The following is a 13,471-nucleotide window of genomic DNA, read 5'->3' on the forward strand; positions in this document are numbered from 1 at the left end:
ACCCCAGCGTCGGTCGGTGTCTCTCCCCTCTTTCCTCCCAGCGTCGGTTGGTGTCTCTCTCCTCCTCTCGTCTACTAAAGAAAGCTCCGTCAATTGAAAAAAAATCTTCCTGCGCGCACGGGCTCAGGAAGGTAGCAAGTGCACAGGGGGGGCCCGCGACCTTAACAACTACACTACATTGCACATTAAACAAAAATCTAAAAATCTTGCTTGGAGCCCAGGCCTCCCCGGCCGCCTAGGCCCGTCACACAAGTACCGGCCGTACCCCCCTGATGGCGGTCCTGGCCGGGGATTCAGATTTTGACCCCCACTGTTCAGTTGCGTGACCCCATATGGGGTCGAGACCCACACTTTAAGAAGCACTGTTCTAGACCACCCTTTCTCACCCAGGGTGCCATGGTACATTGGGGTGCCTTATGGTTTCCTCAGGAGTGCCTTGAAATTTTGTAGTAGTGGGACTGTGATGTGAAGGGGGTATGAAGACTGATGTGAAAGGGGCCCCTGATGTAAATGGGGAACTCTGATGGGAAAGGGGGAACGCTGATGGAAAAGGGGGAACTCTGATGGGAAAGGGGGGAACTATGATATGAAAGAAGGACTGCTGGTGTGAAAGAGGGGTTCCTGATGCAAAGAGTGACTCTGATGTAAAAGGGGTGATCTTGATTTGAAGGGGCTACTTCGATGTAAAGGGGAAACCATACCTCTTTTTTTGTGTGTTCTTGAGTGGCGTCCCCCTTAAAATCTTTGACATTTCAGACTGAGGTGCCTCAAGAATATGCACACTTTGAAAGGGTGTCATGAATGAAAAAAGGTTGATAAATGCTGCTCTAGACTATGAAAACACATAGGTCACACACCAAGGAGTTCTGCTTTTCACCTATGTAGTTTATCAGGCAACCCCAATTGTGAGAAGCAATTTGTTGCTGATAATAAATGCCTCCTGCAGCATATGAAGAAGGGATCAGGGGTTCCCAGCTCCATCTACTCCATAGTGTTCTTTGGGCCTAATTAATTAGGGTTTTAGTCCAATGAATCCAATCCAGGAACCAACAGAATCTTCAGGAGCCAGTCTGTCCAATCCAGTAATCAACAGGACCCTCAGTAGCCAGTCTGTCCAATCCTGGACCCAACAGGATCTTCAGGAGCCAGTCTGTCCAATCCAGGAACCAGCAGGGTTTTTTTTTAGGAGGCAGCTCTATTGACAACTAGACAACTACTTTAAAGGAATAAAACAAAGTGCACTTATCCTTTTTTTGCCCCACCCCTGACCAAAGTAATCACATCACCCTCCGCAGATCCGTACTTACCGAGATCCAATGGGCATGCTTCTGCTATTCTGTACATCCAGTGCCACAGTGCTCCCTCTTCTGGCCACCTTGCACATTACAGTCCCATATACTTCAATGGGGCCACCTTCCAGCCAGGGAAGGACACAGCCTGGAGAGGGAGACGTGCAGCGTTGGATGTCAACAAATGGGAACATCGGCCCTCAGATCTCGGTAAGTATAGGTCTGTGGGGGGCAAGGGTAGTATGGTTTAGGTCTGGGGAGGGGGGCAAAAAGAATAAATGCACTTTGTCTAACTTCGCTTATTCTTTAAGACCATATCCCGCAGGCTGCAGCTCTTAAAACAAGAATCTATTTTTTATTTGATCAAAATGCGATAAAACTTCCCTGGCTTAATTTAATTTGCTTCTTCTTTTATTTTACCCCTGTCTGTGGTTTGTTGCGGTCACACTTTAATCACTACCTCTACCAATGTGTAATCTTTGCGAGAGAGCCAGACTAAATTGGTCTTCTCTTGCTTGTAAGGGGAAAAAAAAATCAGAGGTGAAGATCACATTAATTAATTACATGTGTTTTGGCACCAACGATCTTGAAGTGATATTTTCCAATCCGACACCCCTATTTACTATGGCGAGGAGGGGGGGGCGCTGATATTTTCCAGAGCCGCTTGCTGCAGGCCTCTCGGTTAATGAATATGATGGGGATATAAAGTATGACCTTTATATTATAGTCTGGAGGAGCAGACAGCAGCCTTCAGAAAGCATCACATCATTAAGCCTGGCACAGATTAGCAGCAGGATTTGGGCCTAGTTCAAATCCCTGCTTCATCGATATAGAACTCAGCGAGGGTGGCAAAAGTCCAACCCAATTTCTCTTTCCCAGGTGTCAGTTCCATCATGATGTTGATCATGAAGGAAGTTTTCTCGAGGGGGGTGGGGAAGACGTGAGCGGAGAAGCCCCGTATCTTCTGCAGCCTAGTACCCGGAATGCCACTGGGAGGTTTCCGTGATTGATTAGCCGTGTACTCACCGATAAGTGTCACGGTAACATGGGACGGCGCGCGGCTGCTATTGCAGGAAGAAGGCAGCGGTTTCAGAGAACAGCTTTTGTTTTGCTACAAAATAAATCATATTTACAGAAGCCCAGACCGGCCCGGGTTCTAGAAAGACAGAAGGAGCTGCGGCGGGACAGAAGGCTCGGGTGGTTGTACTTTTTGTTCACATAGACGGATACGTATTCTATTTAGAAAAATAGATATTACATAGAGAGTTATTAGGAGGATGGAATCATAGATAGAGGCATAGGTACTAGATAAACTGAACATGTTACATAGATATTACAGGCAGCTATAGAAAAATGAATGGATTGATATATTAACAATAAAGAGGTAATAGATTGATCACATATTATAGATAGAACTAGATAGATAGATAGATAGATAGATAGATAGATAGATAGATAGATAGATAGATATTGAGGGATAGATAGATAGATAGATAGATAGATAGATAGATAGATAGATAGATAGATAGATAGATAGGCCTTATAGATGCATTTGCTTATGAACATGAACAGAATTTTGCCCAGTTGTGATTCTTGCACTTATGTGTTATTAAAAAAACAATATAAGGTGAATTTTTCCTTCAAAGATGTATAACGCTTTCTGCTTAAAAGTGAAAACCCTTTCAACTGGTGGGCAAATTCCAGTGGGAGGGGGATATGTGTACATAGTAATGATATGCTGTTTTCAGCCTGGTAACTTCCAAATAATAATACAAAAATAATCAGTTTACTCGGGACTGTTGATCCTCTTTGTGTGCACTTTTTGGCTTTTTTTTTTTTAAGAACATGTATCGCCCCCTGCTTGTAAAACCTGGTATTGTGATGCATCAATAACATACATGTTCCGCTGCTTAGACTCCACACTTCCAGTCAGTGTAAGCTTCTAGTAGTTATGTACAGGAGAATGGTGGGAAGTGAGGACCACTTCTTCTTTTATACATAAGGGGTCCTAACGTTTTCCAATTTTCTGGTAAAGAAAGGACTGGCATAAAGTGTATGACCCGCCAAGACACACATTTCAGTCTGTTGCAGGTGATAACAGTCGCCGTAATGTGCAGTCATCATTACAAAACAAATTAAGGGGCAGGTGTTTAAAGATAAGCTCCAAGCAATCAGCTTCTTGTCCATCCAGTCCTGAGATTTGCAAAGCTCAGTCTGGTCTACCAGGGGAGGAGACCTGATATTTATTTGCTACACTTTCAGTTTAACTTAAAGGTCCATCCCTACTCTGTGACTGGGCAGTTAATGGAGAATCAGCACAGTGATGACCTAATCTCTCTGTCACTGTGCCCTTTCCTCCTGTCATTCCGCTCCTCGCACTAAAGCACATATTATTGGCTCCTTGTGCTGCTTCTCCCTCCCCTTTTCTGAGCTCTGCTGTACAGGCTGAGGGCAATACCAAGTCATATTCATGTACTTGCACTGCTTACATTGAAATACATTTAATGTAATAATGAATACAGAGTTGTATTATTTGTGACTTATATTTTTGCACCTTTGACCACTTACTTTTTTTCATTAGTGTTTTTTTTTTTTAGCAGTAGTGATGCATGCAGCTACTCTACATACAATTACTGCCACCAATACAGTGTATTCTGACTGGCTTGTTGTATTTTAGAGATTAATGATGTAATTGATGTGTTGTTTTTTTGCAGATAAATCAGAGCGAAGCTCATACCCATGCTACAGCAGAGACTCAGAAATACAGGGCTGCCATCAGGTAAGATAGACTGACATTTCTGGGGGAACTGCTATTGTTGTCTACTGTATATCAACCAATCAGATTCTGTCTTCTATGCCCCCATGCTTAAATATTGAAAGGTTGCTGAGGCCGCAACTTAAACCTGGTCACCCTTGAGCCATTCTGAACAGAATAAATGTAAGGACCCCTATACTAAGGACCGTGTTAATGTAAACTATGACCCCCTGCTACAAGCAGAAGTATCAGAGTAAGTTAAAGAGGAACTTTATCCTTCCAATGAAAATGTTATCCCCCACCCCCCTACCACCACCACCACCACCACCACCATCAACCCCCTTGCTTCATGCTGTTTAAAAATGCCTACAAGCCCAGCAGATACAGCCTAGCCCTCTTCTCTTGAACCACTCTCCTATTCCAGGACCCGCACCACACCCCCATCTTCCTTTTTACATCATAGTGAGCCGGCTTTCTCTTCCTGGTTCTTGTAGCTGCTCCCCTCATTGACGTGGCACCAGATCTTGCACATGTGCAAACAGAACCGCTGCCTTGTCTATGAATGCAGGAAAGTAATGCTTGCTGAGATATCACTGTCACATATGCCTGGAGGCATTATTTTGCACCATTCATAGAGCAATATGTAAGCAGAGATGGAGCCAGACCTTGCACATGAGCAGACAGAAATATGGCACAGTGTCTGTTTACATATTGTTCATGAATAGAGGAAAGTAATGCCTCCTGAGATATCGCTGTCACATATCCCTGGACGCATCACTTTCAACCATTCATAGAGCAATATGTAAACAGAGATGGCGCCAGAACTTGCACAAATGAGCAGACAGAAATATGGGACAGTGCCTGTTTACATATTGTTCTATGAATGGTGGAAAGTAATGTCTCCAGGGATATGTGACATTGATACTTTCATCCATGCCTCTTGGAAAATGTGACGTCAATATCCCAGGGGACTGCCAAAGACTGAAACATCTTTTGCATCTATGACAAGGACCATGAGAAAACCATAGGAAAAAAAACATCTTTGGAATGTCCGAGATGATAATATTTGTCCATTTACACAGAATAATTGCACCTGTTCTGTAGTTTAGGTTCAGATTTCTTTGTAATATTTTCATGTCCAGTGGGATTTTTAAGTAATGGTCAGTCCACCTAAATCCGTCATTTTAGTTTTGCCAGTTTAAATCACCTTGTAGAATGCAAATGTTCACAAGCAGGATCCTTCTAATTTTTTGTATGGTATTATAATTGTACTGTCTCTCCATATGTTGTAAGGTGCTGTGCAAACTGTTGGCGCTATATAAATCTTGTATAATAATAATAATAATAACGATGATGACTTCTTATGTTGTGGCCAGTATAAGACAGGTGGATGTGTTAGATTCACAGACTGATACCCTCTGATGTGTAATAAATCTATAATTAATATCCGATATAAAAATCCCTTCCTCAGGATCTTGTGGTGAAGACAAATGAGCAAAATCTTTGTAGAAGTGGTCTACTGGCTCATATTGACAATTCAGATTGCTTGTTTCCTGTTCCCAGTGGAAAGAACGTGAACTCAGATTGGTTAGTGTGGTCAGTTAGTCCACTTGTGTGCGGAACTTTCTTTTCTCCAACAGATGTAATTTGAGATATTCATCAATGGAATTTCTGAACAATGCAATGGTCGTACTTCAAATTACAATTACCAACCCAAACTTGGTGTATCAGTGTTGGGTATAGTTTGCCTGTAGCATTTATTAATCAATAAGTGTTTAACTTGCTGTTTCAGGATAAAGCAAAAAAGTGAACTGTTGATGTCTATGGTCTTGTGAACCTTATATTGTGTATGTTTGGCTTTGGTGCACAAGCTTAGTATCCCCCTTTTTCAATAAGTTGACAACTATGGGGTCAGGAAGCATGAGATTTGGCCTATTACATGCTAGTGATTCTGTCCTGGTGGCAACTCCCTAGAGGACAAATAAACCACCCACCCGTTTTCATGGTGTTGAACTCTTGCTGGCCGTACCAAGAAGGATTATTCCCTTATTTGCCTAAATACTGTATAGTCTCCCTCACCAGTGAGGGGCCAAATCCTTCCTCCAAATAGGTGAGTGGTTTATTTGCCCTTTCTAACAATCCTGTCCAAGGTGCTGCCAGGGACAGAAATGCTAGTTTGTCATATAGGCCTTAGGGGGGATCTTCACTGTTGCTTATCTGACTATCTGCTCATAGGATCTGAAGACAGTGAGAGAGACTTAAAAGCTTGTGTTTAGCTTTTATGTCTTCCCTTCTGTGTGTCCAGCAGTGTTATGGAATGGCAGTGCTTACCCCACTAAGAACTAACATGGGTACCTGAATCTGCCTTGATATCAGCTTCCCCCAATCCCTTGTACTGTAGTATTATGCTTTGGTGGTAGGATGTAGACTGAGCCAGTCAGGCTCTACTGCTTTGCACAGTGGTGTCCATTTTTACTCTCCTGCTGGAGATCATCAGGTGTTCTCCTTGCCAGTCAGCTGTTTTCTCAGATCTAAGGCTCCTGGAGCTTGTCATCACAGCTCATTGTCCTATGGGAACAAGCCAGTGTTAATAGCCCATTGATTTGCCAGCATAAGTTGTGTTATACAGACCCAGTCCGGTCCGGGAAGCCCATTGAAAAGTAACAGCTTTATTAAAGGAGAGCTATGGGGTCAGTGTTTTTCCCCATAGTTCTCCTTGGGGTAACGGGAGGACACAAACTAGCGTCCTCCCGTCACCCTAAGCTCAGTATACCGCGAGCTACAGCTCGCTGTATACTGAGACGCCGCACCTGGAGCGGATCCCGACTTAGATGACGGGATCCGCCCAGCTGCGTGAGTGACAGCTGGCTCTGCCTATCTAGAGGCAGAGCCAGCTGTACCCGCCCCCTCCCCCATCCGTTCCGCCAGTCAGCGCTGGCAGATCGGAGCGGGGAGAGGGGAATCCAGCCCCTCCCCCTGTCAGGGCAGAGAGCCGTGACAGGATCGAGAGGTGAGGGAACCCGGTATGTTTTCCCTCACCTCGCGATCTACTGAGCCGACCTGTGACAGTCTCATTGTCACAGGTCGGCTTAGAACTATGACGTGAGTGGCAGTAAACTCAGGAGTTGGAGCTTAAAAATGCATTCAAGTACCTTAACTATTAACAAAAATTTATCTTATTTGTGTATCACTCGGCTGTAGATCCTCAAATCATCTCTGAATTGGTGCTGACACTGTCCTTCCTTCTGGAGGGTGGCTACTTTTGTTCCTCATTGTCCCGGTGTGTGTGTGTGTGTTGTAAAGTAGCCACCGCTCCAAGCTCACTCCCATGATAAGACTTTAACTTCAATACAAATTAGTAAACTAAACATGAGATTGTAGTCCATCACGGGAGCAAGCTGGAGCCGTGGGTACTTTATAACACACACAGAGACCATGGGGAACAAAAGTAGCCCCCCTCCAGAAGGAAGGACAATGTCAGCACCAATTCAGAGATGATTTGAGGATCTACAGCCGAGTGATACACAAATAAGAGACATTTTTGTTAATAGTTAAGGAACTTGAATGCATTGTTAAGATTTAACTCCTGACTTTAGTGTCACTTTAAGTTGAGCAATAGAGAGCAAAATGTAGGCAAAACGTTTCGGTTTGTGGAAAAACTCTAGGAAATCTTTGCTGAGATATTAGCCTGTCATTGTTAACCTCTTAAAAATCATTAGTTGAATAGTTATCTGGCTATCTCTGGCTTCAGTACATCCAAGCCACTAACCCTTAGCAAGTTATCAGCCAGGGAAGTCAGGTTTGAGTCATAACTTGTTATCTGCATACTTATTCAGGATCAGTGGCTCAAGTGTTGAACCCATTGCTTCTGCATTATAGCGAGGCAGCTGCTTTGGATGGAGAGGTTAGCATTGGCAGACTGCATACTTCTCTCAGCACAGGTTCCTTTTAAAACAAACAAAATACCACCCCCTGGAAATTTGCAGCTGTAAGTTTCGGCCCGGGCAGCTGGCCCAAAAAGGCTTCTTCTTCTGATGGACTCTTATGGTGCAGGTTCCTCACCTAGAAAGTTGACTGCAACAGCTTCTACAGTCCAAAACAGATAGTGCAAACACAGACTTTAAACTGGTGCTACTACAAGGTCTTTGTTTGCTGCACAATAGCTGTAAATTAACATGCTCATAGAGGTTCTGTGAGAATAAACTCATAGGAAGAGGATTAAAAAAAGTCTATGGGAAAAAAAAAACTGATTTGTTGTCCTTTTCATCCTTTCAATTGTTGTTGGCTTAATGTCAAGGCCAAGAGGCTCAATGCAGAGCCCTCTCGAGAGATGTGTGCATTCGGCAGAAAAACTCTGGATGTTTCCATGAAGCTGTAAAATGTCATAGCTCCTCCAATCCCGAGTCACCTTTCTGCAGCTGTAGTGGAAGTTCTATTCTCCTGTGTGTTTACATGCTTGTAACTCTTTGTAATACCTCGCCGTGCGTCGTCTCAAGACAATTACGCTCTTAAAAAGACGTTTTTCTTCCGCTTTCATTTGGCAATAGCACGAGTGTTTTTTTGTTTGTCCCCATTTATGAAAATACTACCCACATGCACATGTTTGGCATTGATGTGGAACATAAGCTATTATCAAAATACTACATTGTATGGAGCACAGGCAGCAAAATAAATGTGTGCACAAAACCTGGGAAGACGCAGCCATATGCAAAGTTTGTCGGATTTCACCGATAACCAAAACACAAAATTCAGCAACAGCCACATTGTAGGAATAGCTGATTGCCCATCTTTGTGATTTAAAGGGAAAGTACCGTCTTTTTCTTTGTTTTTCAGATAAACATAAAATATAGTTCAGCTAAAAATAAATTGAAATATTATGAATGTGCATTAAAGCAGCCAAAACCTTTTTTTCCCTAGTTTTGGATATAGTCGGTAAGTGTTAGAACCTAAGGTAAAAACTAGAATGCCAACTGTGTAGATAATGTCCAGATCAAGAGAGCTTCCTCTACTGGTAATCTATCTAAAATAAAACAAATATATGGAAAATCAAATTTGAAAAGACGCATCAAAATTATTTTAAAGTAAACTCATCAGTTGTAACTCCAGGTATGTGACCAGTGAAAATATAATACAATTTTATCTCAATATTCACATAATTGTTATCTAAATTCTATGCATTCTACTGTAGCCAGAATCCGCAGAATACCTCACAATGTCACTGCTAGTTCCCTTCGTGAAGCCTGTGCTGTGTTATGTCCTCTCTGTCTGCCTGCTTGTTGTGTCATCAAGCACATTTAAACTTTCAAAAACATTTCTTTTTTCTAATTGATGGCTATAAGAAGCTTCATAGTTCTGACAATATCGACATTTTTCTACATCAGGTTTACTGTATGTGAGAGTTTTGGCATAGGGCACAACTCAATGCTCTGTAGTATCAGCCAGTGATTTTGGCTTTTGGAACAAGTACATGATTTGGCCAAAGGTTTGTGGATATGCAACCATTACATCTGTTTGAGCTCGTTGGACATCCCATTCCCTCTCTTAATATGGAGTTGTCTTAATCCCCCCCCCTTTTGCATCTATTCTACCCTCCTCTAAAGTTTTTTTTACATGATTTTGGAGTGTGTCTGTGGGACTTTGTGCCCATTCAGCCAGAAGAACATTTGTGAGCTCTGGTACTGATGTTGGATTAGAAGACCTGGCCCACAATCAGAGGTCAAATTTGGGCTCTGTGCAGGCCACTCAGATTCCTCCACACCCAATTTTTCGAACCATATCTTTATGGACCTGCATTTGTGTACATGAGCTTAATAATTTGGAGGGGTGGCCACATGCTTATGGCCTTCTAGTGTAGACAGGCCCCCAAATTAAAAGCATGGAACACTTTATTGCAGATCCAATGTGTGTAGAAGAAATGGGTGCCACTTTACAAGACATAAGTGAAAATAATTTCCATAGAACCCCCAAAAAACTGTGTACTGGAGGAGGTGAGTTAAGGCTTTCTCCTAGTACAGGAAGAAGTAGTGATGTTGCATTTAGTGGGTTTATCTTTTTTTATTTGTTTTTTTTTAAAATATAATTTTAATTATTTTTAAGGGAATATGGCTATGATTTATTTTTTGAGCCTTGAATCAGATACATCAGTACTACTGGAGTCAGGTACCTGCTGGTTACATGGCCCAAGGCTAAGCACGCAACTGCACACTTTTAGCTGTTTTTGGGCAGTTACTTTGGTTCTGATTGACTAGGGACTTAGAGATGTTGCTTAGAGAAAAGGGAAGATATGTTATGTTGGAGATGGGAAAGAACATGGAACCAATTAAAAGCTAAAGCTCCAGCCAGGAATCCGCCACCCACAAACAATTCCACCCACCCATTCTAAATTCTGCAGCAAAAAAAGGTAATCTAAAAGCACTAAATACATACTTGAATCTGTGATCATGGGATGTGCCAAGTCCCAAGTCTTCTTTCTTACTTCTTTGGGTCATAGCCTGAGTGAGACGGACACTTCCTATTGGCTGCCCAGCTGCTGGGTCCTCCAGGCTCAAGAAGGCAGCAGCACTGTGAAGAGGAAAGTAGTCAGCAGGCACAGATAATGGTGGGACCACCAGTCTTCACTTTCAGAAACAGGCGCCTGCAAGGGACACATGAAGGTGGATTCAGGTGGTAGGGATGGCTTTTTGGGATACTTATATTTTTCGGGAGATGGGCTTTAAGCATGCTATGTACACAAAAAAGTTTGTTGATATATCGGAGCCGGGGATATTACTGGGTGCCCGTCTCAGCATGCTGTGCAGCACTTTAGACACACAGAGGTTTGCATTTGTCCTTGAAGTGCCACTAGGATGTTAGGAAGAAAGACAAATCAGTGGTGGTGAACATGAGTTGAGAGCTGGATATTGCTCCCTGCCGGGAATTGCGATTGAGATTTCAGTAGGGATCCAGACAGGTAAAAGCAAGTTGTAGATAATATTGCTCATGGCATGTGCATTGGATACAGATCTAGCTCTAAAAATGAATTTGTGTCTTTATCACAAAATGATGGTTTTCTATAAAATCTGTGACACTGTATTTCATTTGCCCTGGTCCAATAACATTTATCACAGATAGTCTGAGATTTCTATATGCCGAGAGTCTGATAATTACTGTTCGTTTCCAGGTGTTCATTAGATAAGCAAGGTCAAGACGTTTTGTATGTTTTCCATATATTAAGACATGTGTTATCTCTTCACCTTTGCTATGTTCTTGCATTTTAAACACAGTTTCTCTTCTAGAACAGCAAAAAAATGTTTGGCGCAGCTAAATAAGCCACCTGGTGATTAAGGAACCAGGCGGCAAAGCACCATCTCACTCCTTTAGATTTTGCTGTACACCTGCAGGTCATGATAACCAGTCACTCCATAGGCACGGGAAGTGCTAATCCTTCCTGTTGAAATTTAATTAGAGGTTAGAGAAAATAGCTCTGAAACTTTGTTTAGTTTCAAAACTGTATATTTGGGGCTTTTTTTTTTATTCTTTTCTCTAATTCTTCACTTGTTCCATGTGTTTCCATACTGGAGTCCAATGTTAAATAATTCTGCATTGCCCAACCGACCCCCTTCCTCGCTCATTCCTTCAAGCATGCCCCTAAAGCCCAACTGTGGGCAGTTTATTTTTTTAATAGTTCCCAGCAGGGGTCTAACTGCACTGCTCTCTCAGGTTGAAAGATGCCCTGTGTCATTAAACCCAAAAGACTGAGGGCATACTGTAAATTTAGAGCATGATGGACCTGTCCCCTGGGGGTTTGATACCACGCCACCCTGCAGTCATAGTGTAATGATGCAAAAGCCAGGTGATAAAGTCAATCTCTGCATCATAAAAAAAAAGTATTCAATACTCAATGTTTTCAATGATGAATCCAGATTAAACAGATATATATTTCTTTTTGCCCAGACACTCACAGCCATCATACTTCTGAACAGCTGGCTCCAACTCTCTCAGCCCAGCTTCTCTGAACTTCCTGTCCAGCACAAGACCACATGGGACAGAGCAGTCTCCAGCAGGTGTCCATCTACTAGCTTGGAGAATGGAGCAAGTGGGAGCAGGGAAGTGTCTTGCCTTGCTCTGTCTGTGTTTGCAGAGACACAAACATCTTACTAGCACACACAAGGGAGGCTACATAGCACCCTGCAAAGGAAAAGAGCCGCCCTAAAACAAGATGACAAGGCCAGTGATCAGGAGACCAACTGATTCTGCAGGAAACTAAACCTTTTAAACATCAAGGAATAGTTTTTGATACATTAGGGGATAGGGTTGTTTTTTTTTTTTTGGTGGTCCGTGTTCCAGTTGGGGAGAATTTCCCTCATGTCCTGTCTTGGCATCACTCTTTCACACCACACCTTGACAGGGATCGTGTTACTAAAAAAGGACATGAGGGTTTATTTTGCTCATTAGGACAGAGACAGCAATAAACCTGACAGAACTTCTGACCCTCCCCTAAACTATCCAAAACTACAAAAAAAATAAGTCTTAGCTGCAGTTGGTTTTCATTGTTGAATGCACTTTTGGTACCCAAAGCTTGACCATCAACGTTCTCTGTGAATTACTAATTAATATGGCAGACCTCTGCTTAGAATTATACTCCCTTCTGAATATTCCAGACTACCCACAGCCACTTTAGGTTTCACCATTTCTACAGTTAGGTGCATATATACTTACTCTCACACCTAGACGATAACAGCCAGCCACATCAGCTTGCAGGTGTACAGGTAGTCTGGCAGCCCATGATCCTCTAAGGCAAGGAGCCAATATGTTCACAATGGTGCAGAAATGCCTTCTTTCAGGAATGATGAAGCAGTGCCCTGTCATGGGCAGGCTGGAGAGTTTTTAGTAAGGGGTCTAAGGTCTTGCATTCTAACCACAAAATTGCACTGAAAGCAGAATTATATTCTCCTGCTGCCCCGTGGCATGTCCTCTGCGAGTTCCCTTACCAGCATCTCCTTATTTGTTTCTCCTGGGTTCAAGATCTTCAGCCATTTTGATTGGCCTGGCCAGGATAACCTAACTCTTATGAACTGGCACAGCAGTTCAGCAGATGCCGGAATTATAGTTCAAAAAGTTTGTGAGGAGGAATCCTTTATTGGATATCCCTTTCCTCTCGCAAATTTCTAAAGTACACTAAAGTTCCACTGTAATCAATAAAATAAATTTCTTTAATGACACCCCAAACATTTCTTGAGCACCTACTTTACACACAACCATCTCTTCCTGCTTTTCCCCACCTCCTTCCCTCCTGACAGTGCTTTTTCTTTGTTCAGACATCTACCCGGATCTGAGGCTTACTGGCTGACTCCTCAAATCCCTTTATTTGAGTCTATTTAATCAATGCATTATACATATTAAACTATTATCTATGTAATTATGCCTTTGTTTTATATATATATATATA

General features: G+C 42.5%; 1 protein-coding gene across 6 annotated transcripts in view; it reads left to right on the forward strand.

Moving 5' to 3' along the window:
- The window catches only part of TCF4 (transcription factor 4), a 375,506-nt gene that overhangs the window by 167,043 nt on the left and 194,992 nt on the right, over nt 1-13,471 (forward strand). For all 6 annotated transcript variants that reach the window (XM_018576263.1, XM_018576264.1, XM_018576265.1 and 3 more), the window contains one exon: nt 4,004-4,068. In XM_018576263.1, coding sequence (XP_018431765.1) covers nt 4,004-4,068 — 65 coding nt within the window. The remainder of the gene's footprint in view (nt 1-4,003; nt 4,069-13,471) is intronic.

The sequence above is a fragment of the Nanorana parkeri genome, unplaced genomic scaffold (assembly GCF_000935625.1).
Source record: "Nanorana parkeri isolate BGI_ZX_2015 unplaced genomic scaffold, ASM93562v1 scaffold61, whole genome shotgun sequence".
Classification (NCBI taxonomy): Eukaryota; Metazoa; Chordata; class Amphibia; order Anura; family Dicroglossidae; genus Nanorana; species Nanorana parkeri.